The sequence below is a fragment of the Pholcus phalangioides genome, unplaced genomic scaffold, assembly GCF_987345545.1.
Source record: "Pholcus phalangioides strain wild (caught in Gottingen) unplaced genomic scaffold, Ppha-v1.0 ptg000015l_1, whole genome shotgun sequence".
In the NCBI taxonomy this organism is placed as follows: Eukaryota; Metazoa; Arthropoda; class Arachnida; order Araneae; family Pholcidae; genus Pholcus; species Pholcus phalangioides.
Window position 1 is genome coordinate 107,592,681 of NW_028301608.1, and position 26,697 is coordinate 107,619,377.

A 26,697-nucleotide genomic window follows, 5' to 3' on the forward strand; every position below is an offset into this window, starting at 1 on the left:
TGTCATCTCCCCCCAACGCAATCTAACCCATAGAATCCTATGTTATACCCGTAGCTCTACCGCCCCCCTGGAACATTCCATCGCCCCCAAGGGGGCGTTAACGCCCACGTTGGGAATCACTGGTCTACACGTTATTTGGATACTTTTTTCTAATTGGATGTATGGTTCTAGGATTAACGGTTCGCCAGTAAAATGTGGCAAGGGTAATTATGGAATCGCCTTATATAAGCCTACTGCTACGTCTTATCTGTAGATTTTTTTCCGAAAAGTTGAATAAAAAAGGATTTTTTCTAAAAAGTACCCAATTTTCAAAAAATAGTTTGTCAATGATTTATAGATGGCTAGAGATGTCAATATAGATGTAAAATAATACGACATTTTTCCCCCACAAAAACTGTGATAAACAACGCCTTCTCATTCCTTAAGATTTCATTATTAATGAATGCAATTTTCACGTGCGGATTACACGCCGCTTCACGAACATACGATGATATTTATTGTCAAAGTAACGAAATTTGCGTCTGCGGAATTAATATGCAAGGAATTAGAAGTATAAAATGCAATTCCACAACAGAAGAAATTGCCGGGGGAAAAGCGTCGAGATTAAACAGTTAAATAATTGAAAAATATAAGAAAAGAGAAATATGTAATAAAAGGTATGTATAATATTGCAAAAAAAGCGCATGAAATATGGTTGTCACAGGCCTAAGGACATTAACCCAAAATAAGGATCAATTCAGAAAAATAAACTAAAGTTACTTGAAAAATATAATACCACTGTCATAAAATATATGTCTTACGATAAGTGTGATAAATCCGTAATTATAAATAATAACCGGTTATTAATGAGTGATCACCGAGCATTTTGGTTTTAATAAATTTTCCTAAATTTATCACTTTTACTGAAGATTATGCATAGTACCGTACCCAAGCGTAGCGTCGTTGGTAAACATGATAAATCGTACTGTATGAGTGATATACACTATACATGATAATTCATACATGTATCATTATGTATATCAAGATACAATCGTAAAATTTTTTTATCATTATATCGAGTTCCGATGGTCATCACACACAAACTAGACCCAATTGGAATTTTTTTTATATTTATAAAAATCACCAATTACACTAGGGATATTATGCATAATCGCAGATGAAGCCGATGAATTTCAAATATTCATCAAATTTACGAACCACGTTCGGTTGTTATGCACAATCACCGGTAAAAGTGATAATTTTCCAGCATTTATCAAATTTACCAACGATGCTTGGGCAATATGCATTTTCCCTATAAAAGTGATAAATTTATCTAACATGTGATTGCTAAGTATACATAAAAACTGGCTATTATGTATAATAACCGATTTATCACACTTTCCGTAGCATATACACAGTATATAATTTAAATTCTAAAGCTAATTAACGAGCATCTTCGGGTATTAGAAATTATTTCTTGGATTGATACTCATCAAAATACAGTATAACAATTATATCATTAAAACAGATATCAGGTTCGATACGATTTTGTATTAATTTCATTTGATAAGTTCACTTATGTATCGAATTAACGGCATTGATCATTGAAATGAAATCCTCTTGAATTAATTTCCTCCATTTCTTTAAAAATGTATTTATGCTCATTTAAAATAAAACGATCTTGGGGAAAAAAAACAGTTTTGGGATAGAATAATAATAACAATGGTGAGAAATATATATATATATATATATATATATATATATATGTTTCAAGTGTCAAATGCAGGAGCTTCAAGTGAAAAATGATCTCCTCCGGTCTTTTATAATGAAAGGCCACAAAAATCACAAAAGGAATGCCACTTGCGCGTCTCATCATGGCTTTCATCGTTTTTTTTTTTTTCATTCTAGTTTTCTGGTTGGCAGCAGGTTTGAAGTCAGTAACTCTTCCGATTGGAAAAGTGATGAACAGTTCAATAATAACCATTTCACCGATAAGCTATTTACGTAAAATTTGTTCCTGAATTCAACATAACGTTAAATATATACATAATAAGTTTTGTTTTAAATCTTTTTCTAAATAATTTGTAGATGATTCAACTGTCAATTGTTTCGCTTTCATTGCATTAAACATTAAAATTATTTAATAATGATGATATCAGTATTATCTAATTACTGTTTTAAATATAAGATTTTTTTTCAGTTCCTTATATATACGTCCGATTTTTTTTTTCTTATTTTTAAATCAATTTTTGCCGTATTTGTTACGCTTAGACTTGGGGATTTCAAATGTTTTTGGCTACTCACAATACGAAATTATAATGATAATTAAAACTAAGAAGCTATAAAAATTTTTTTATCGTGATCAGGTTAAAATTTTAGTCTATTATATTTTTAAAGGTCTCATACCTTTCAACGTTGTTAAAAAAACATAGAAACTATGCTGTGATAGAAATACCAATAAAAATATTATTTAATCATTTATTTATTTCAAATTTTATACACTTATATGCGATTGCATGTGCTGTGCTACGCCAACATATTTTACATATATTTTCCTGCAAATTTCCAAGTATTAACTCTTTTATCGGCGGTCCCGAGATATGTATCTCGCCAAACTTGATCTGCTTTATTTCAGCCACCCCGAAATATCTCGGCTTCTAAAACCGCGTTGAATATGTTTTTACAGTAAATCACACACGCGCGTTTTCCAGCCCCCCCCCCCCACACACACACTCAATCAAGAAGTGTTCAAGGTTAGATAAGAGAAGGAGCTACCGAAAAAAGACTGTGTCCCCCCCCCCTTGTTTCAGCACTGTAAAGAAATATAGGTCAGTATAAATCTTAAATATTTCAATATTAAATTCATGTGTCTACAATACAAAAAGATTTTTTTCCCAAAAAAATGGAAACCTATTCCATTTATTCACAACGTCATTAGAAGAAAAACTCCCTGCGACACCACAAGCTAGAATTGTCCCCTAGTCGAAGCAGTTGATTCATGATGGTATTAATTACTCAGGTCCATTTTATCCATCCTTCTGAAAATTTTAAACACTTCAATCACATCCCCCCCGACATCTACGCTCTGCCAAACAGCGTTCAAAAAAAAACTGCCAAACAGCGATTTTCAAAACATCGTCTCACTTCATTGTTCAAGCCCCGTGTGCCATCAAGAAAGCGCATACATATTTTTAGGTATATTTCTACTACAGCATAGTTTTGAGGATTTTTTTATAATATTAAAAAGTATGAGACCTCTTAACGCAAACTCTTAGAATACAAATTCGAACCCTTTACCATGAATTTCATTGTACATTGAATTTTTTTTTAATGTAAGCAAATATAGAATTGCTAGTACTCGATTTCGTAGAGAAGATATTGATTATTTGTTTAATATTGGAATACGTTCTCGTATATACCGTGCCATTTAGAACGTTGAATCTCTCAATTTTCTTCTAAATCTTCGCGAAAGTATAGTTGTTTACTTTAAATTTCAGAAAGGAATACGTCCTTTGTCGTAAACTCAATGATTTATCATTGAACTCTCTCTCTTCTCCTATTCGTTTCACAGTGATATTTTTGTATAACTCCTAAGTACTGGTGATTCCACTCGAAGAAGTTTTATCGTGCGTACAACATGTACTAGTTTTTCCTCAAAATTTTGACTTCAGTTCAAATAAGAAATGAAAAATAAAGTTTTAGTGATTTCTCTCCAAAAAACCAAGACTCGTAGATCACGAAATGTAAATATTAATGCTATTTACCGAAAATAACCCGAATTGATTTTTTTTTTTTTTTAATATCTAAATTCAATCCTGTTTTATTTACCCCATTTGTCGTTTCAGGCATAAAATTTTCGTTTGATTTGGTTATCCGCACATTTTATACACCACTGGCCGAGAGGCAAACAACTTTAACAAACTCTCTAAAAAATATTAAATATTTACTTTCATTCTGAAAAAGATACGATCCTAGAAAGAAAATGTTGAGCGCATTACACACTTTTACTCGTGTTCTTGTTATTTTCAAGAAAATAAAAATCTAACTAGAGCTGTTCACAAGAGATTACGTTCCTTTGGTCCAGAAAAATTCAATATGCATTGTGTTAAATGGATTGTATGGTTTCAGTGGATATTTTTGCCTTTAGACAAATTACACTACGTGTAGGGAAAAAAACGCGTTTTTAAAAAAATAATATAGTTAAAGGATCACTTAGTCATTATTTAGCGGAGGTTTTTTTTTTTATTGTTTTTCACTGAAAAGAAAGTATTCATGAGCTCTAATGCTAAATAAATATACAATTCATCCAAGTTCCATTTGACTTTCTAAGTTTCCAGTAGACTTTTTCTTACCTGTGATGAAATTTTTCAAAAGCGTCTCTCTCTTCTTCGGCTTTCAAAAAATTCCAAAACTCTACATTGGTTAAGAATTCAATTCAAAACAACTTCTCAAACAATGACTTATCATAGTCTACGCGTGGGTAGTATGTCATCGTTTGAAATGAAGTCGTTTTCCAATTTAATCGCGAGTAACAAGTTTTTTAAATTAATTATTTGATTTGAATATTTAGCTTACGCTTTTTTTTTTGCTAACAATTCACTGTTATGAATTGCTAGCGATGGATTTTCAAACAGTTTCATGTAATTCAAGTTTGTGATGGCTTTTCGAGCAATTTTATGTTATGAAAGTTAGTGATGGCTTTCCAAACCATTTCATGTTGTGCATAGCTGGCGATGACTTTATTTTACACATAGCGAGCTATGACTTTATTTTACACATAGCGAGCTATGACTTTATTTTACACATAGCGAGCTATGACTTTATTTTACACATAGCGAGCTATGACTTTCCAAATGATTTTATGTTACCTGTAACTAGTGACGACTACTTCTCAGACAATGTTATGCAAGTTAGGCTTTTCAAAATTTTTTTGTTATTTCTTAGCTACTGTGATGACTTTTCAAACAATTTTATGTTATGTATGGTACTCTTCTCTCGATGAAACCTCTTGAACGATTTTGTTAGGCTTAGCTAGTGATGACTTCTCAAAAATGTTATGCAAGTTAACGATAGCTTTTTAAACTATTTTACTTTATTCGTATCTAGCAATGGTTTCCCAAACGGTTTTATGCTATTCAGGTTAGCGATAGTTTTTCAAACAGCCTTATGTTATGCATGGCTATAGTAATCGCATTTCAGAATATGTTATGCTACCCATAGCAAGCGATACTTTTTGAAACATTTTTATATTATTCATTGCACGTGATTGCTTTCCAAACTATTTTATGTAATGCGGGTTAGCGAACTCTTTTCAAGAAACTTCATGTCATGCAGGTTAGCAATAGCTTTACTGTTATATAAAGCGAACGATTATTTTTCAAACTATTTTATGTTATGCGATACTTTACAGATAATTTCATGCCATTGATAGATAGAATAATTATTTTAAAAAAAAATTATGCAAGTTAACAAAGTTAGCGATGGTTTCTCAAACAATTTTATATTATTTGAGTTTGTGATGACTTTTAAATAGTTTTATGGCAGGCATAGTTAGCAATGACTTTTCAAACAATGTTCTGGTATAGATCGCTAGCGATGTACTTTCGGCACAATGCGAAGGAATACATGTCTTCAAATAATTTTCACCGCATAAGTTTGTTTAATTGCTTAATTTTCGAGTGACTTTTGATTCCATCCGATAATGGATCATTTTCATTTGATAATTATGGTTTGTGAATAAGAAACAAGAGTATGTATCGAAGCTATATTCAATAGTAACCATTGTTTAAATCTATCAGCAATATCGTATTTCTAATTTTCGTTTTATAAAAAACTGTAATACTTTATTTTTATACACGGGGGTCAAACATTAGAAACTAAATTATCTGATACATGAAATTAGAGATTAAAATTCTTTTGCGCATAGAACAGCACCTGCTACATTTAAATTTATAAAAAAAATATATATTTATTTATATTAAAAAAAAAAGTAAAAAAAGTCGAAAGCCAGGTTTTACACCTCGCCCAATCAAAAGCATAACTCTGAGTTGGCAACACCCAACCAGGCATAATTACTTTTTAATGAATCCCTTCGCCATAGAGTTCGCAAGGGCGTTAGTTTAGAAAAAAATTTCTTTTCTATTATATTTCCTTCATTTTATGTCGGGTGAAAAAAAAAAAGTGAATGTTTCTCTTTGATGACGCCATTTGCAAACAACAATAGTATTATTATTATTAGTTGTTGTTTTTTTGTCACGAGAAATGCTGAATTCAGGAAGAACAACCCTAGTCCTGGTACTATATCTTTGTTTAGGTCACAGGGTCTTTATCATCTAACTTCAATGTGTGGTGTAATTTTCTCTAACCGTATACTAACTCCGATTACATCGCTATTGGGCAATTTAATGTGATGTAACTGTTAGGCTATATGTAACCAGGACATGCACATAAGTTTTCCTATTTTAGAATAAAGTATGTACACAGTCAAACTTGGTTATTTTGATATCGAAGATTCCGTGAATTTTTGTCGTTATAAACAAGGTGTCGTTTTCAAGACCCTTTTATTGATGAAAGATGCAATCAAATGCTGTGGAAGAAGCTGTTATTTCCTTATGCGCAAGGTGACCATATTTGAAAACGGGAAAGTGGGATCACATAAATACGAGATATCACCGATTCTGGTGAAAAATATTATCAAACTGTAAAGGAAATCGACAATTATGACTAACTAATAAACCTTGGCGATACATATAGTACTAGAAAATTTGCAGGGATTTAACATGTATTTCACGGAGAAAAGAAAAATTAACATGCAAATAATTCCTGATTCTATAGTAAGGTAGATCTCATCCATAAAAACGGGGGGAAAACAGAACATTTTTTTACGCTGAAAAAAATTGGGAAAGGGCGAAATGACAAAAAAATACGGTAATGTCCCATATACGTGCCACGTTAATTAGGAGCGTGTCGGAGCCCCAAACTTTTCGCAAAATCCATAGTTAGGTATCAAAAAAACCATAAAGCGATGAAAAATGCGTCGTTATATCCGATCTTGTGACATTTCCGTCGGCATTATTAACTTTACTTTCTATAGGTATAAACTTATAGAGGACTTATTATTGACATTATAACCGGAGTTTCGTTACAACCGAAGTCGTTATATCCGACTTTGACTGTATTTTAATGCATTGAACAGTTTCCCAGATGCAATCGGTTGCTGTCCAAGTTGCTCCTTCTAAATGAAATATCATACCTAATTTTTGATCTGTAGGATAACAAGAATTTTTGTTTTTAATATAGTGCTACTAGGCGTCATTATCATAGCCGTATTTTCTGGAAATAAGCGGGATTTCATTATTTTTCGAAATATTCCTTATGCGACAGGGGTATATTTACCCATGGGTCGATAATCAAACTTAGATCACAGGGCTACTGAATCTTCAGATGAATCCTAAAAATCCACATACAATCCGATTGCAAATTCATTTGTTGAGCTAGTGGTTTCAGGGACGTGTCTTACTCATTTCGACGACCTAAGCTAGGACTCGGACATTTTTTTTTTTTTTTTGGGGGGGGGGGTATCTTGAGCTAAACTAAATATTTTTAAGGGAAGTCGACATTCTCACAAAAATGGCATTAAATTGTAACAGAAGGCGCAGCAATGCTGAAAATATGACTCGAGCGCCCGTTGGCTCTGCTGTTATGAAGCCACTGACAGGTTTTAAAAATTTCGGAAAACACACACAAAAACCATTTCGTTATTGAGGAATATTCGACAAGTATTTTTAAACCTCGAAATAGGCCCAAGGGTCGCTAGGTTTATCGTTTTGTTGATTTAGGGTTGCAGGGAAAAAAATGTTAAGATAAATAATAATTTTAATGTGAACCTAAGCATTGAATGGCACTTGGAGGCAGGGCCCGTCTTAAGAGCATCATGGGCCCCCGGGCCAAATGATTTTTCTGAGGCCCTATCAGGCAAACTTGCGAAAATCTCAACCAGATCCCATTTACTACTGGCCCATCCTCCTGGCTCCATCACCGCGAATGAACAGTTTTGGGTGTGAAATGTCGATGATCATTACAATCCGACACTTGTTCCCAATGAAATATTGTTTATGGTCAACATTGATGTCCGTACCTTTCCTTATGCAAAAAATTTTGGTTGAAATTTGTTGAAGTAAACTTTTTTAAAATGTGTAAAAATCTTCAACAGAAGTATTTGCTCGCGAACACCATGTTGCTCACCAAAACCTCCCGAAATATCTCTCTCTCTCTCTCTCTCTCTCTCTCTCTCCGTCTTTCAATTGAACAGTGTATTCAAAAAAGTTATGATTTGAGTTTAGACAGCTTGTCATGGAGTTTTCATATGGGTGCTCTTCAGAGAATGGTAGACTCCGGCTAGGAAAAGAATATTGTAGGAAAATATGAAATCGCCTTTTTTCAATTTTGGAAGCCAGGTCAAATACTACGTTGAATTTCTGAGCAAATCACACCTGCGGCACAGTTTATGTATTATACATAAATTGAATAGATACATAAATAGAATAAAATACCTATTCAATATTTTTGCAGACCGGCAGAAATGGTAAAAATAATTTTAGATCTAGGAAAAAGTAGGTAATTAGTAGAAATAACTGGACGGCTGGTAAAAATACATAAATAAGTGAAATAGTTTCCGTAATACATGAACAGTGTACACAGACTTATGACTTCTGAACCGAACAAGGCCCAGACTCTTTCGTTAATCAACAATTCCAACCATTGCCTCGAAGAGGGACGAGACCATGTCAGAATTTTATTCAAAGACAAAATTTACATGTATAAAATCACATGCATAGAATCTCAATAAATTAACATAAATAAAACAATTCTGCTGTAGAATACAGTTTTAAACTCAGTCGTCTTGAACCGATTTCGAATTGTAGGTCCCTGTTTATAAACCGAATGGTCCAGTGGTAAGATGCTCATCTGCTACCATGAAGCCTAACGTCAGGCAGGTCCGCGGATTCAATTCCGGGGAAGAACACAAATAACTAGTTCTTTCCCTTTCGAACATGTGAAGACATCTGGTAGATGGCGCCTCCATTTCTAGCCCAACTCGATCCGTAGTAAATTGCTGTTTGTCGATACGACTGAAACTTGATGAGTGGGAAAGTTGTAATAGTTCATAAACCAGCCGTGATGCGGCGAATTGATAGTCTATTGATCTCATAACGTGCATGGCTTGATCGTACATTTCTAGATTGTCATTGCGTGATTTCTTTTCCAGTATTAAACATGCAGTTTCAATTTTTCGGCGAATTTTGTTACGAATTTTCGCCGCCGTTTCGAGCAGGCGTTAAGAAAACTGTCATCGCGAAGACGGATCGGTTCACGGATCACGGTTCTTCTCGTACCCAATTCAACTTGACAATTTTATAGATTTTTTGATTCGGTTTCCTTTCATTCCGTGTACACAATATTTTTTCCATTGCTGCATAAAAATCAATGTACTATCTCAGTACTATATCGCTGAATAATTGGGATTTCCCAACCGTGTCCTTCCGTAGGATAATATAGCCTCGGTGTGACGTTCGAGTGCATCATACAAAGCGCCATCCTGCAATTTTAAGGTGCGTCTTCCACAATGGAAAATGAATTTAAAGGATCATGTGTGTATATATTGAGGGTTCGTTGTTGTGTATTAGGAATAAATTTACATACAAGTAGTGTGTTTTATTGGAGTGATCGATTGATATATATATATACTCACCGGTTCGCACAGCCAACTTGTGGTCGGAGATTGTGCGCTCGATTAAATGCCGTTTTGTGACGTCCTCCGCGAATCCTTTGAAGTCGGTCGCGATTATCACGCCGATGACGTGTAAGTTAAGACGGATATGTTATTATCGTGACCATGAGAAATGATCTATCACTTTGTGTGATGTCATTTGGGTACATCGAATACATTCAATTTCTGGAACAAGAACTTTTTTTTAGTTTAAATTTGTAATAGTAGACAATTTCACTTGTTGAATCATTCTCAGTAAAATAATTTATCATAATTCTTTGTTTCCGTCTCAAACATAAGTCTAAATGTCTTTGAAAGTATTTAAATTGGTTACGAATCTCGTATGTCTTTCAAACATTATTGGCTATTTTGTAGAAAATCATACATTCCAAGAACCAATCCATCAATGTTCCCGCTAATATTTAGAATATGCTTAAAGCCAAAAAATCATCTGAATCCAATCAGTAGCCATTTTTAAGACTGGAACCAATTCTTGTACAATTCTTTTTACCTATAGCAATTCTTTTTTTTCTGGAATTTTGGACACAAATACTTGTTTTCACAAAGACCAATCCCGGTGTTGTGTTACTTTAAATAGAGGTTTGACTATGATTTCTTGAGCTCTTATACGTGGTTTCATTTTCACTTGAATGTCCACCGACAAGGTTTGAAGGTATAATACGATTGAGAAATTTGCGAAGACATTGCATGTGCGGAATGATATAAACGTGAGTAGCCGCCAAATCCTGATAAATGTAAAATGCATACGTAAGACAGCTTTTCGATGCCAATTGCATTGTGCACTGAATGAATTCATTTTGTCAAAAACATCAACGACACTCATTAGTACAGTAATAAAATTTCGTAATTTCTAACAGAAATTTATTTTGTTCGCGATTTCAGTTTCGCGTGTCATACTCAAGACCTAGATCTTCTCTGCTTACCAACTGTAGAATTTTTTTTTTTTTTTGCTCAGTCGAAAGCAGGATGTGTGTGTGAAAATGATAATATAATGACTTTCCACATTATTCCGTGGGGCATCAAGGCGAGGTTCTTTGATTGCCCCCCCCCCTGGTGCCCTCCTGAAGTAAATTCATAGTGTGAAGAAACAGTAAATGAAAAGCATCGCCTCGGTCCCCAATGCTGGATCCTTGTCTATGGTACGATCGTGAAAAATGAAAATTATTTTCGTCTTACGACATTGTACCAACGAATGCAATGTAGTAAAAGCGTGAAAATCTGTAGAAACGACAACTACTTGAATTATTGCACGACGACGAGCTTCTTCTAAAGTGTACTTTTAAATGATACAAAATGGGTACTGGAAAAAGCAAACACCATAATAGAACATCTGTTTTTTTAAATATCCACATAAAAAGACTGCGTCAATTTTAGCATATTTTGCGATCATATAAATTAAATATCTCTATAGCCTTCAAAATGACCGCAACTATCGCGTTCTAGGTAAAACTTCATTTTATCACTAAACTAAGAAACTTAGAACATTTAAATATCTTAGAATTTGAAAGCCCTAACAAGGTGAGAAAAGTCATGAAATTTCGACAATATCGAAATTTCAATAAAATCTCATGTCAAAATAACTTCGCGGTCAAATTGGCCACTTCAGTCGTTCTAGTGTTAATTCCTCAGACTAGAGCCTGGGGGGGAGGGGCAACTTTGACTTTTCCGCCCTTAGATGTACGGTGTTTTTGTTCCCACTTAACCTTGTTGCCACTGAATCAAAATTGCCTATTAAAATATTTTTTTTATTGATTTGTGTGTATTGCAAGCAAAATGCTACTTGAAAATAAAATTTCATTTTTTTTTTCTCAAATTCAACTGATTAATTAATTTGGGTCGATACCTTTACCAAGACCATTGGAGTTACGTACACATATGTGTGCCTCAGGTCTTAATTTGAAGAACAGTATCATTAAAAACCATTTAAAACCATTCAACCTGAAGGTACTCATATGGACCTCTGGAACGAAGAGGGGCTAAAGCTTTCCGCCCTCTTAATTTTTCTACCTGGGGCAGTTGACCCTCCTCTAGTTCCGTCCCTGCTTAAATTTTACTTTATAGAAACGCATATAATTAATCGATAGCTGAGATAATCTTCATTGCGTGTACAAAAAGTATCTTCATTTTGATTTTATTAGCGAATTCGTTCACTGGAATTGAATTAATGAATAACTGTGAAAATAAATAAATTACGCCAATGTAAATATATACTTAATATTTGAATACATAATGGAAAAGCAAATTTTTGTTAGTACGTAATTATTTATCGAAATTTTATTTTTTCCATAAAATTCTCTGAAACAATCGATACAAAAAAAAAAATAAAAAAAATAAAAAAATTGCATGTAAAGATAGAGCAAAGAAATCAGAGAATTATAAAGACCGTAAAACACGGAAGAAATTTATGATCTGTTAAAACAGTTAAGCATTATACAAAAGGATCCGAATAAAACAAGTGGAAAAACATTCATCTCGATAAATTCCCGTAAGAGAAGAAACACGCCGTAAGAAAAAGAACAAAGAAACAAAAAAAAAACACACACACAACACAGAATCTCATACGATGATTTCCAACTCTCATTACGTGGAAAACAATAGAAAGCAAAAAAAAAAAGTAAATAAATAAAATATATATTCGTGTAAATTATCGTTTTGAGGTAAAACACAATCGAGTGTCTGTTGGTTTTCAATGTTACTCCCGTTAGACAAGAAAATAAACAACACACACACACACACGAGTGGAAAAACCTCTTCAAGTTCCATTAATCACAAGTTGCTTGTGTTTTATTCATTTAAATTAAACTGACTAAACGAAAACTCTATCTCTCAGTCAAATAATACTACCTTCATGTGTGTGTGTGTGTATTTGTATGCGTTAAAAGTTAGTAGTAGTGTACTAGTATTTCTGTTAAAGAAATTAAAAGTATTCGAGGTACAATACGGATCTTTGTTAAGGGATTTGAAAAGAAGAATCTAGAAGGAGAAATGGATTTAAAAAAAAAAAAAATTTACACACGGAAAAGAAATGGTTGGCTATTGCCAATGATTTTTCCTAGAATTGTTCTAAGGGAGAACGTCTCTCACCTTTAAGTAACTTATACAGAAGCCTAAGAGAGAGAAAAGTAATTACTTTTTTCCTCATTTTTGTTGTTTTTTTTTTTTTTCGGAAGCGTTTTCTTCAATTCATCACTCTTCAATCCAATTATGAAACTTCAAACAATTACAAAAACATTTCTCTCTTTCCAAACAGATCAGATTAATGTTCAGTAAATCTCTCGTTTGTTTTTCAAATGATTCGGAAATTGTTTTCAGAGATTTTTCAGCTTCTGATGAATGATTAAATAATATGTTTTGTTTCCTTGAAATTTTTATTTAACTTTATTTTTTTTGCTATCGAAAATTGGGATCAAGAATGCATGAAATGTACTTTTTTTTTTTTTTTTAATTAAGGGAATTTTATTCTGTTTTGGGATTTTTAATGTTCTTCTCTCAAAAATACTCTAATAATTTTTCTCACTGATATGCATTGACAATTTAATATTGTCAATACATTTTTCTATATCCTTATATTATTAATATATTATATTTTTTGGCATAATTGCAATCTTTGCTAATGCGCTAAGAAAACTCACATATAGTTACAATGGTTTAGAGAGACATCCTTAAACAATGGATTAATTTCAAAATTGATGCTTTCTAATAACACGAGAAATTTTTTATATTGTTATTTAGAGGCATTTTAAATCGAACTGAACACATTTTCTTTTTCAATTTAGAAGATATAATTCGGTAGAATATCACCATTTTAATTCAATTGTATTTGTATGTGTTTATTTGTATATGTTAAATGTAAATAGTAGTGCACTATTATTTCTTTAGTAAAAAAAAATTAAAAGTATTCGTTGCACAATATGGACATTTGTTAAGGGATTTTAGAAGAAGAATTCAGAAAGAGAAATGTGTATTTAAAACATTTAAATTCACGAAAAAGAAATAGTTGGCTATTTCCAATGATTTTTTTTCTAGAATTTTTCTAAGGGATCTATCACCTATTAAGTAACATGTACACAGAATCTAGGAGAGAGAAGGAGAGAAATGTGATCGTTTTTTTCTGAATTTTGTGTTTTTTCTTTATGAAGCGTTTTCTACAATTCATCATTCCTAAATCCAAAATTATGAACAATTACAAAAACATTTCTCCCTTTTTAGACAGACCAGATTAATGTTTAGTAAATCTCGTTTGTTTTACAAATGTTTCGGAAATTGTTTTCAGAAATTTTTCAGCTTTAAAATATAATATGCTTAGTTTTCTTGAAATTTGCTTAACTTATTTTATGCTATTGAAAATTAGGATCAAGAATGTATGAAATGTATTTTTTTTTAATTAAGATGATTTTGTTCTGTTTTAGTATTTCAACGTTCTCCAAAAATACTCTCTAATAATTTTTTTGATTGATATGCATTGACAATTAAGTTTTCATGTTTTTGCGCATCAGCTTATATTATTAATATATTACATTTTTTAGCATAGCATAATTGTAATTTTTGCTACAATGCGCTAAGAAAACTCACATATAGTTACAATGGTTTAGCGAGACATCCCTAAGCCATGCATCGATTTCAAAATTGATGCTTTCTAATAACATGAGGAATTTTGTATATGTCTCCTAGAGATATTTTCAATCAAACTGAACACATTTTTTTATTTAGAAGTTATAAATCTATTTAACATCACCATTATAATTTGATTATTTAATAACGATTTGATTTTTTTGAATAATAATTTCAATTTATTATAATTCAATTTTACTTTATAACGATGATAATTTAATTTTTTATAATAGTATATTATAGTACGCATGTTTTGTAAAAAGTTATTTTGTAATATTTTTTAACTTTTTTAAAATATTATTTTCATAACAGTATTTATAATGAACTTTTTTTTCAAAAAAACTGTTTTTTGATAATTTTTTAAACATGCTTCTTTTTTAACAATATTTACCATGAATATTTTTGCAAAAAACTTGTTCTTATAATCTTTTAAATATTCTTTTTTGAAGTATACATCTCGAATCTTTCTTTTGACTATATGTTCAACTATTGAAACTGTTGTTGTTTATATACTAGGTTGTATTAAATATGACTGATAGTTTAGACCTAATCAGAATAAATGGACCATTAGTATATATATAAACAGATTTTACCATAATTTATAAATAAAGTGAGTGGTTTTTAATCGAAGAAAAAAGCGATTTATTTTTTTGTAAGCAATAAAACATATAAAGCACCCGTGAATAATTTATTTTCAAACAAAAATATTAATGATTATTCAAGTGTTGACCATGGCACAAATACAAAGAACTCGTTTATGGTCCTAGATGATTTTATACAGTTATCATTTTCTCATCACAATCATATAACACACAGATAGTAAAATTTTGTTTTCTCGCTCATATTGATTTATTATCGATTTCCACACAACTATTCAATTGAATTTCAATTTATGAGGAAACTCATGTTTTTTTTCCATTTTTTTTTAAGGCAATAAAAATCAATCTCTATGTACGTGATATAAAAATATCACCAATAAATGAACAACATATAAGAAGAATTTTCAAATGTGCATCTTGTTTTAATAAAATTGCAATCGTATTATTACATTGATGTTTATCCGAAGTCATTCCTAATAATTTTAAGGTATCTAATATGCTTCAAGGTCTCATTATTATTTTTTTCGGATTTTACTTAACTATTGCTTCTTTGAAACCTGTTTAGTTTTGTAATGGGAAACATCTAATTTTCATCCTAAGTTTTTTGTTTCTCTTTGAGGCTTGTCAGGGATTTTTAGTTGATAAGAGAGTATAAAGAAGTGTTTTCATATGGCTGTCTGATTTCGTCTCACTCTCAAGTTGACGTTCTGTCAGAAAATTTCATGAGACGATATCAAATAAAGAAGAAGTAAAAGTATCACAAGGGCGTTGCTTCTTGATTATAACTAAAAAGCTTATCATTTAGTCAACTTTTTTCTGTTAGTTTTATGGAAATTTTCCTATTTTTCTTGCGATTTTTGTTTTTGGCATGTGACTTGAATTAAGATCACTTAATTTCATAAGATATTTTTTTCCCTCTGATTATTTCTCATTAATAGATAAACTCTATAGTTGTTAGTCGATGTTTAGTATTGATGGTACAAGAAATCCAAATTTAAGGGATAGAATTCAATCGACATTTTAAGAATAGTGCTGTTTTACATTACGAACTTCTATACAAAAAATTTTTCGGCATAATGAAATAGTTTAACGGAATGCTCACTTGTTTTAATTTACACCTCATTGGAAAGTATCTCTCTTTATGTTGAATATTCTATGTAGCTTAATGAATGTTTTGATGCAACGATGTAAGTTATATAAACACTGGAGTTTATTTTCGATAGGATTTTGTAAACATGCGTTTTCATTGTTTCAAAAGTTCATAATTTCATCATTTCGAAAGTAAATAATCATTCTTTAATATGTATATTTAATTAAGATGTTAGTTTCATGGTTTCAATCACTTCTAATGATGATTGAAACATCACATAATTTGATTTTTTATTTTAGTGTTCACTTTCATTTTCCGAAAAAGTATAAAACTTCAGAATTCAAGGATGTGTAAACCATTTTCATAATTTTAAAGACACATAATTTCATAATTAATTTTTTTACAAATTGCAATTCCATAATTTTGAAATTGTTCAGTTTTTAAAATTTGTAATTTACTATTTTGGAAATATTTTGTAATTTCAAAGATATTTACCTACTTAATTTACTATACGTCTTTATTTGCATTCCAACATTTTAAAAATGTGCGATGTCAAAAATATGTGATTTTTTGCTTCGTAAATGTGCAATTTTAATATTTTAAAAACATACCATTTCGTAATTTCAGAAATAAACGATTTCGTAATTTGAAAAAGAAGTGATTTCTTAGTTATAAAAATATTTACCAGAGAGTATGAATGAAGTTATTGTTCTTTGAAATATTTCTTTGCATACATTAACTAAATATCCACACTTAAATTTACTTTAAAACTTTGTAGTGTTCTACACACTCATTCAAGAAAAATAAACAAAAAAAAAACTCTCAATCAAAGTATTAATCGAGTAACAAATTTCAAACTTTATCAAGAAAGTTTATGTGAAATTTCTGCGGAAAAATAAATAAAATTTGTTTAGCGTAGACACGAGAGAGAACATTTTTATTTTAAAGAAAATGTCGCTAATGTTTGGTTTTTCCACAGAAAAAGAGTCCAATCCTTCTTAATATTCTTTCCACCAAAAAAAAAATCCAAATTTTTTAAAATATTTTTTTTCCAGTCAATAAACCTGTCTTTCTTGGTTTAAGTATAAAATATTTAGAAAAAAAATATTATTCAATCCTCTCTCTCAGAAAAATTATTTTCGTTATCAAAATTTTCCACCGTATTGGTTCAACGTGATCTTTTTTTTTTTTCATTATTTGATCGAATTTTTTTCTCATTTTAATCTTATTTCTATGAGATAAATTGAATTTAACATCTTCCTCAAGCAAATCAGATATTCTTTTTTTTTAAGATTCTTTCCTTTTGACTTCACCTTCACATTTAATCTGTTCTTATTTAGTTTATCAAAGCTTAATTTGTTTTTATTTATCAGTTATCTGTGTTTTATTTGCCTTTAATCTATTCTCTTTTCATTCACGCTGATAGAACTGCGATATACCTTTCCTGTTATCTCTATAGAAACTTTTCCTCTTATTTTAATTAAATTAAAAACCCCCATGTTTTTTTTAATCAAATAGAACGGTATTTATAACATGCGATAAAAAAAATTTTTTTGAATAATTATTAAGTACAAGAAATGCTATCAAGAACAAAATAATTTTTCCTCATTAATCATCGCTAACTACTTAAGTATTTAATTGTAGATTTTTGTGACAACGCTTGATTTATTTTCGAAAAATAAATTATATAGATCCTATTTTAATAAGGGTGGTTTTTTTTTTTAATTAATTTTTTTTGTCTTCAAATTATCGCTTGTTATCAGTCATCGTTCAACCGTGTCGTTTCTCTGATGTCACGATATTGATGTTGGCCATTGATGATGGATCAATTTACTGTACTGTAATTTCGAAAAGAAATCATTTCGATTAGATTCTTTTTTTTTTTGTTCTTTATAAGTCAATTAATTATGAATTTTATAAATGGCATTTTTATTTGTAAATATTTTTTGTTTGCCAATTATTTTTCATATGCTTAAAAAAATTTGCGCTCTGATATCAGTTAATTTTTGAAGAGTTCGTTTAAGTGTCCAGTATTGTTAATAACGGACTTGATTGTTTTGTAATTTTAGTAAATTGAAATACTTCATAAAATGATCAGATGAGCTTTTATTTGATTAGTTTTTAGTGTAAAATAGCAATTTCCCTGTGGTGCTGACATAAATTTTATTCAGAAAATTAATTGGAAATTTTTCTTTCTTGAAATATGAATCAACTGTGTGTATGATACAAGAAATATTTGAATTTATTTTCAAAAAAATTCGTTTCACATACCACTTTTAACATTTATAACATGAATTTTATTAAAAAATTAAATATTCCCGCGGAAATGCTCTGTATATTCCGTGTACGAATGAAAATATGAATTTCATCAAAATTTCAATCAGTGAAAAAAAAAGATGTAAATATAAAGATTTAGTTCAAAAATATCCACTGAACAGGTGTGATGAAAACTGAAATTTTGTGCAGTATCGAATTATCCAATTATTCATTTGGTTCTCTTTAGTAAATTATCTATTTAATGATCTCTCGTCAAGGTAAGGTTTCTAAACCCGCGCATTCCCATCATATTCATCACATAAAATGCATATTGTAACTCTAACTGTCGTCTTTTTTACAATTTCTCTTCGTTTTCAAAAATAATACTGAAGTTTTCATTCTTTAATCTTTTTTTTTTCTTCTAAAAGCTAAGCCGGTTATATTTAAATCAGAATTCATCCTTCATTGCAGCAGAATATGAAATGAAAAAAATGAAGGCTATAAATTCATACCTTGTTTTATTATTTTTATAAAAAAAAAATTTCTATCAATTAAGATAAAGTTTGGATATTTATTACAACCGTTTTTTTGAAGAAATCGGTCCTAATCCATTTTTGACTGACGTTATCAAAATTTTTGACTGCATTGCGCAACGATTTCTTTCAAAGTTTCATACAAATTTTTGTATAAATTAACATTTTTTTGTAAATTAAAAGGTTTAATGAGTGCCAGTATTTTCAAAATTTGTTTAAAAAGAAATTATGCTTTTTATGTTGTTTCAAAAATGAAATGTTTTTAAAATTTACCGATTTTCGCGATCTGGAGTTTTTTCTTTCCCCCCCCCCCCCATGACCATGAACCGAAATATATATTTTTTTTTATAGAAAAAAAATCGTTTTTGCTTAAATTTTTTTTTTTTTTGTCACATGATACGAGATTTTCCAAAACCATAATTACTAATTATTTCAATTAAATTAATTAATTTATATTAATTAACATTTAAATAATTGTGAAATTACATTAATTACAGAAAAAACCTGTTAAATTGATTTTAAAAAATAACAGTTAAATTAAAAATAACTACCAAAAATGGGTTTTAAAAAACTTCGATTTTTAATATAAAATTCCATATTAATTTTTAGATTTATTTCTAGATTTCTCTGTTTCAGAAGCGTTGTAAAATATTCATTAAATTAAGCCAATATTGTCCTTTTAATATAATTTAGGATATGTTATAAGATTGATTTTGGAGACTTGATTTTTGTTGTGCCCGAGATGAATTAAAATAAATTATGAAATGCATCAAAAGATTTTGCCATACCAACATATCAACATCAAACTCAAATTTAATTGGTCCTAAAAAGTTAGAAAATACACACGTATGGTCCCACTAATTGGTAATTACATTTCTTATATTTTGTGTAATATAACATAATTGAAGTGAATAATATTTCCAATAAAAAATAATTGAAAGAGTTTGTATATATTCCTATATATTTTTCTGACAACTCACCATCGATGCATCCAAAGATATAGACGTTATTGATGTTGGTGGTGAGCTAAAAACAATTTTCTCTTCTTTATTGTTGGTATCTGTTGTGTTTTCCGAGTAACTTAATTGAACTATAACAATTCGAATGTTATTATTATTATTATTATTTTAAATTTATTTTCATATATTTACTATCGCAGCTCCTGAAGCGAAATTGAAATGCGTCTGCGACTACTGTAGCAACAACAGCACGCAAGGGACATGCGAAACGAACGGTGTGTGTTTTGCGAGCGTCACTTTGGAGCAAGACGGTTCTGTAACGCATGTTAAGAAGTCAGTGCCTTTTTATATGTATTATTCTTTTTATTTACATACATAAATCGTAGTCTGTATGTTAGCTATCTTTGACATATTTACAATTAGAATATATATACTTCCCTCAAAAAAGCTTTTGTGCGTATCTAATTTTTCCTATGCCCTGGTGCTGATGATTTTTAATTTCATAACCGAAACTAGACAAAAATGGGATCTGAAGTTTACTGGTTTGAAATATATTCATAAACTCTGGTCAATGCCTGATTCTTTCCGGCTTTCTTGCAGTTAGTTTCTCCGAGAGTTCTCTTGCCATTTTAAATCGCTCGTAAATTCGAAGGGTGGTAGTGTCTGATTCGTTACAAATAGTTTTTTTTGTCCCATTCAATGCTTATAACGATGTCTATATATGGGTGTAACTCTGTCTGGTTTCTATTCCCTTTCTATAAAAGAAATCACGCATGAAGTTTGTTGACTTTGACTAACACAGTACGTATTCCACACCTACAAATTTACAACCACGTGTTCTTTCTAATATTCAAATTTTTACTTTTTTAAAAAACATGTTTCGTCAGTTGAATTTTAAGTACAAAATTTTAAATTTTCATAACAGGTTTTCTCTCTACATATTTGGTTTTTTTTCTTCATATTTACTTCACATTTTTATGTGTTTTCAATTTACAAATACAAATACAACGCCACAACAGGCAAATTGCCCAACGAGGCGGCTGACTTAAGAACATCATGGATCCCCGAGCCCCTACCTACTACTGCTACACCACACATGCACCCCCCTCCCCCCCCCGCGGAACCCCCCAACGAATCGGTATATGCGGGAATGTGCGTGTGCGTGTAGTGCAACCTGGCGTAAAGTTTGTTTCTGTGTAATGCTTGTTATGTGTAGTGCTGTCATCTGCCCCCAGTTTTACTAACTATGAGTGAAGTGTTATGGTTGAATGATTTACCGTTGTAGGACTGTTGCTCTCTGTGGCGAGACTTTTTAACGGGGAGATCGGCTCGCATTTGCGCCTTGAAGTTGGGAACCACAGAAAACCAACTTCAGCCGACCACCACTGTGGGGTTCGAACCCGGATCCTCGCATCACGAGTCCGGCACTATAACCACTCGACCACCACAGCGGCAATTTCTACACGGCGAAGCTCCATTTCAATTCTGAAGTTATCAAATAATATTTTAAATTGATTATAAATTAGTTCAGAGAAAGATAACAAAGAAAAAATTTATTATAAGTTAAACATTGCAGATGTATCAGTGGAATATTGAACTTTTTAGTTTGTTACTCTGCGTTACTAAAACAATCATATTTAAATGTACACGTTGATATATTGTTTGTTATTTTTATAACGCTATAAATAAAGCAGGTATACAGGGTGTCCTGTAAGTCATAGTTCTTCTTTAACCACATCAAACGTCAGTCTAAGAAGTATGGTTCCAGTTTAAAAAATGCTCAAAATGTGTTCGGAAATTACCCTGTACCAGTTTTAATAGTGTAAAAAATTCCGAATTGGGACTTACAGGACACCCTGTATATATAAAACAAGAATATTATAGTATCGATTTCTAGTTCATTATTCAGTGTTAGATAAAACCGATATCAATAGAATATTGATTTCTGTTTTGTTGGTTGTTTAATGAAGCAGATATATATCGGTAATATATCGATTTTCCTTTTTTAAGCGTTAGATAAAGCAGATATCGATAATATATCAGTTTTTTTCTTGTTAGTCCATGTTAAATGAAGCAAACATCAATTTTCTTTTTTTTTTGTCGGTGTTGATAAAGCAGATATCAATTTTTCCCATTTCGTTTGCCCGTATTAGATAAAGCAGATATCAGTATTTCCATTTTGTTTGTCCGAGTTAGATGAAGTAGGTATCGATATTTTCATGTTTCGTTTGTCCGTGTTAGATAAAGCAGATATCGATAACATATCAATTTCCATTTTGTTAATCCGTGTTGCAACAGATATCCATATCTCCATTTTGTTTTCCCGTGTTAGATAAAGTAGATATCAATAATATATCGATTTTCAGTTTGTTAATCCGAGTTAGATAAAACGGATATCGACAATATACTGTACTTTATTGAATCCTGGTCTGTTAGTTCATATTGGATGATTTGAATCTTCATAGAACATTAAATTATCGGCTGATTAGTCCATATTAGATGGCACCCACACAATAATATCTATAGAATATTAAATTCCAGTTTCTTTGTTAGACCATTGTTGGTTGAAAAAAATTCTCTCAATGTAAAGAAAAATGTGTGTGGAATATTCCTTTTTGAGACCCTGGTGCCAAAAATATATGGGTTGCTTTTTGTCTATGTAGAATTTTTCATTTCCACCTCAGGGAGTTAAGCCCTAACGTAAAGGATTGCGTAAGTTTTAAATTAGAAATATGGTGAGTGTGAACTTCGAGGGCTTTCATCAGAGGGCAGTATTTAAAGTTGAACTTCCAGAGGGTTTTCGAGATTGCTTCCAGGAGAAAATGCCTCCGGGAAGTGTACGATTTATTACATGAAATTTAGCAAATAAAATGCTGAATGAAATTGTATGTTAAGAGGAATATACCGTGCATCATCTTGGCTGAAAATTTGAATGAAGTGAATTTTTTTTAATAGCTTGATTGCTTAATAGTTTAAATATCTCTTCACAAAAAACGAAATTGAAAATTTGAAAAAACGAATATTTGCTTCCATCATAGGTTTTAATGCATTTTTTGAGTAACAAAAATGCAAAACATATTGAGAGTTCCAAAAACCGAATGCTCGAGTCTGAAGGGATATTGAGTTCACTCTGTTAGTCTATGTATGACAATTTAATTTTAGTTTGTTAGTTCTCACGTTAGATGATTCAGTGAAATAAGTGAATGATATTATATTATTAAATTCCATTACAAAATACCCTAATCTCTTCTGCATTATAAGCCTTATCAATTATTTAATTCCGTAAAATAAATTTTTCAACCTATAAATCCCATATTTCCACATCAAACGATCTTCGAAATATATTTGAGATACAGAGATTATATCATACTCTCTCTCGTTCCAAATATAATTTTTTCTTCAACTGTAAAACTGTCATTTCCAGGTCGAGTTATAACTTCATGGTCATAACACTTTGAGAAAACACTTTTTTTTTTTTTCAATATTATTTTTCATATATTTCGTTGACAATATTATTCATGGAACTCTCGTACCTCCGGTTGTTGATTCCATTTCGTGGCATTTTTATAGACTCCATTGTCGGTGGTTGTACTCCTTCTTTTTTCTTGGGATTGGAAGTCTGGAACATTCCGGTGGCGACGTCTGAGAACATCATGAGGGTCTGGGACGGCTGGAAATGTCCATTTCTGTCCTGGAAATAACTCGGAATTATTGTGTTGTTTATTTTATCTCGCTGTAAAATATCAAAAAAGCGTAAGAAAAGTCCAAATTTTACGCTCTTCCTGGCCAGGGCATTTGACAGTTATTGTATCGGAAGGCGATACCAGTAGTAAAGTAGTAACATTGTAACAGTCTTACTCTTTCCACCCTATGTATAATATTTATGTATGTCTCTTATACCCGGTATTTCATGTTATCTTTCTTTCATTATATCATCTTTTCTCGTTGTTTACTTAGAGCCGAATATTGAGCTGTCTTTGTGTGCAAAATATACTAGAGTACAGAAGTGTGATTGAGGGGGAGGGGGAGGCACTTTTCTCTAAGAACTCAATGATTTTCAACCACAGTATTGCTGAGATCTGGTCAATTTGAACCCGCAATAATATTTTTGTATTTTCTATTTTATTTGCATTTAAATTTTTTTACCTAATTAAGATTTTAATCATATTTTTGTTCGTTTTTACATAATTTCGAAAATATTCCGTCTTGTTTTCTTTATTTCTAACTAGCTGATACCCGGCGACGTTGCCCGCTCTGTAAAAAATTTACATATATATAGCTTATTAATTATTTCTTAATCAAAATATTACTAATTAAGTAACTAATATTACTAATATTAAGCAAGAAAAAATAACTTTCATTTTTAAATATTTTAATTAAAAACTTGAGGCAATCGCTTGTGGATACACAATATTTTTGTTTGTCCATCTGGTGTGTAGATGTACAAATTTTTGGGATTACCAACACGCGAACAGGCGACGTAAAGCTGTCCGTGTGAAAAAAAGGGCTCAAGTAGGTTGATACCTGCCATTACTAACAACTGGCCTTGCGCTTTGTTGATCGTCATGGCAAAAGCTAAACGGATCGGGAACTGTAATCGCTTGAAAGTGAATGGCATTTCTTCAGTGATAATTGGGGTACGTGGAATGAAGACGTCTTCTCCTTTGGCACAAAATCCAGTTAGAATCGTTGCTTCAATGATGTAATTGTGCAATTTCTTCACGCAGAGTCTGTTGCCATTGCAGAGTATCGGTGTCTCCAAATTTCTTAAAAGCATTATAGGTGCTCCGACTTTGAGGGTCAGGTTGTGTGGTGGTACACCCGGAATATCCACAAATACAGCACTGTCTGTGACAGTGTCAACCGATTTGTAAGATGTGGAGTCTCCCGGAATAATTTTTAAGATTTTTCCGTTAATCTTGTTCACACTGTCATTTTTTGATGCCAGAATCGCTTTCTCACAAAGCCACTCATGGTTTTGGTCATTTTGTTGAATGTTTGGGAAGACTTTGCAAGTTCTTGAACTGAGTTTATAAATGTATATATAAGAACTGGCAAAATCCATTTGGGAACGTTATCAGTCTAGTGCTTGGGTCTACGGGAATTCTTCCATTTCCAAGTTTGATCAACTGATGTGAAAATGATAGCAGTGCTGAGTCATTTTGCAGTTGAACTCGCATGTGGTGGATAATGATAATTTTTTAGCTTCGTGCCAGAGTGTTGATGATTTGAGGCAAGCATTGAGTTCGTCAGTTGACGTTGAAAATTTTTATTCCCAGTTTTGTCGTCGTAGTTGTTGTTCTCTGTTGTTAGTGACGTCATACGTCCAACTTGTGCAGCGAATATTATTCAAACGACTTTAAGCATTTTGTAAATTGAAACTATACCTCTACGATGGGCGGTTGATGGGATAAAGCCAGCATTAGCACTTACAGGACACCCTGTATATAGGCTAGCAGAAATACCCGGCGCTTCCCGGGTTTTCTTCAATTACTGGGAGGATTGGAAAAGTGACAAACCGTTATAAAGGAATAAACTGTTATAATAACAGAATTAAAGGTGCGACAAACCATTTTAAAGGCATATATTCACGTCTTAAACACATTGTTGGAAACCACGGTAACCAAAGTAAACGTTCCGAAAGTAATTGTTGAGGCCCCAAAACCATTGTTGCCCGACAGTTTTTCGCCCATTTCGGGCATTTGCCCAGCTCTGACGAACTTTTAAAGTAGCCTACGGCTCAATCCCGGTCCTGTTTGGTATATATGCAAAATCTGGCGACGATCGGTCTAAAACTGTAGATATGTATAAAGAGCATACATACATACTTTCACATTTATATATAAGATTTTCGTAAATACTTAATTCATAATACACGAGTGAAGCTCATAAAAATTGATATTTTTTCGTTATTTCCAAAGCTCATCGGCAACACTTCATCGGTTTCCTAGATTGCTTTATCATTCAAAAATGCATATACAGTCGATCCCGCTTAGTACGACTTATTTTCGTAGTCTCAACTCCATGGAGGTCCACGGGTTCGAATCTGGGCGAAGAACAGGAACACGTTCTTCAGCCTACCGGACCTGGACGGCCACCAATAGATGGCTCCTTCATTTGCCACCCAATTTTCCATTTCATGAATTTTTTTTCCCACTGGTTAGAAATTGCCGTGTATGGCGGTATATGACCGGAGTTGGTGCGCGGTAAGGTAGTAAATTTGAGTAAATCGTTGACGCTTATCATATTTATCGATACGTACTGGGAATTGTGCATAATCATAAAAGAGTGATAAATATATGGAAATTTAACAAAATGGTCAGCGATTATGCATAACAACCCGGATTTATCACACATTTACCGTAACATATTAATTGGAAATTTATTTTGATATTATTTAACAACTTACAATGTGTGTTATATTTTTCGTAATAATACACACCCAACTTTTCAAGTTATCGCTAACTTTGTGAATCTCCTTCTGTTAATTGAAACACTTGTATACACCGTATATTATCAAATTTATTTGCAATAATAAGAAGTGAAATAAATCCGGAAACTTTTTACGAAATAATCGTCTCAATTCAACTGAAAATAATCTAAATTTATTTTTGCATTTACGCAACTACCCATCACTATTATTTTAATAATTATAAATGGACTCATAATACCAATTAAATGTTCCAATAATTTATAATTCCACCAGACGAAAATCCCACCGTATATTTCCAACTCTAATCCTAATTATGATAGTTTCATCTTTCTCGTCGTTTTGCAATTATTCTGTACAAATTATCACGGCTTCATAACACACGTATTTATTACTCATAAGAATTAACTTCCAATAATTACTGTTATAATTAAAATTATGGAGACGCTC

General features: G+C 31.6%; 1 protein-coding gene across 5 annotated transcripts in view; it reads left to right on the forward strand.

The window, feature by feature from the left end:
• LOC149077314 (TGF-beta receptor type-1-like) overlaps positions 1–26,697 on the forward strand; it is a 569,773-nt gene that overhangs the window by 422,429 nt on the left and 120,647 nt on the right. For all 5 annotated transcript variants that reach the window (XM_089245082.1, XM_089245084.1, XM_089245085.1 and 2 more), the window contains one exon: positions 20,018–20,150. In XM_089245082.1, coding sequence (XP_089101208.1) covers positions 20,018–20,150 — 133 coding nt within the window. The remainder of the gene's footprint in view (positions 1–20,017; positions 20,151–26,697) is intronic.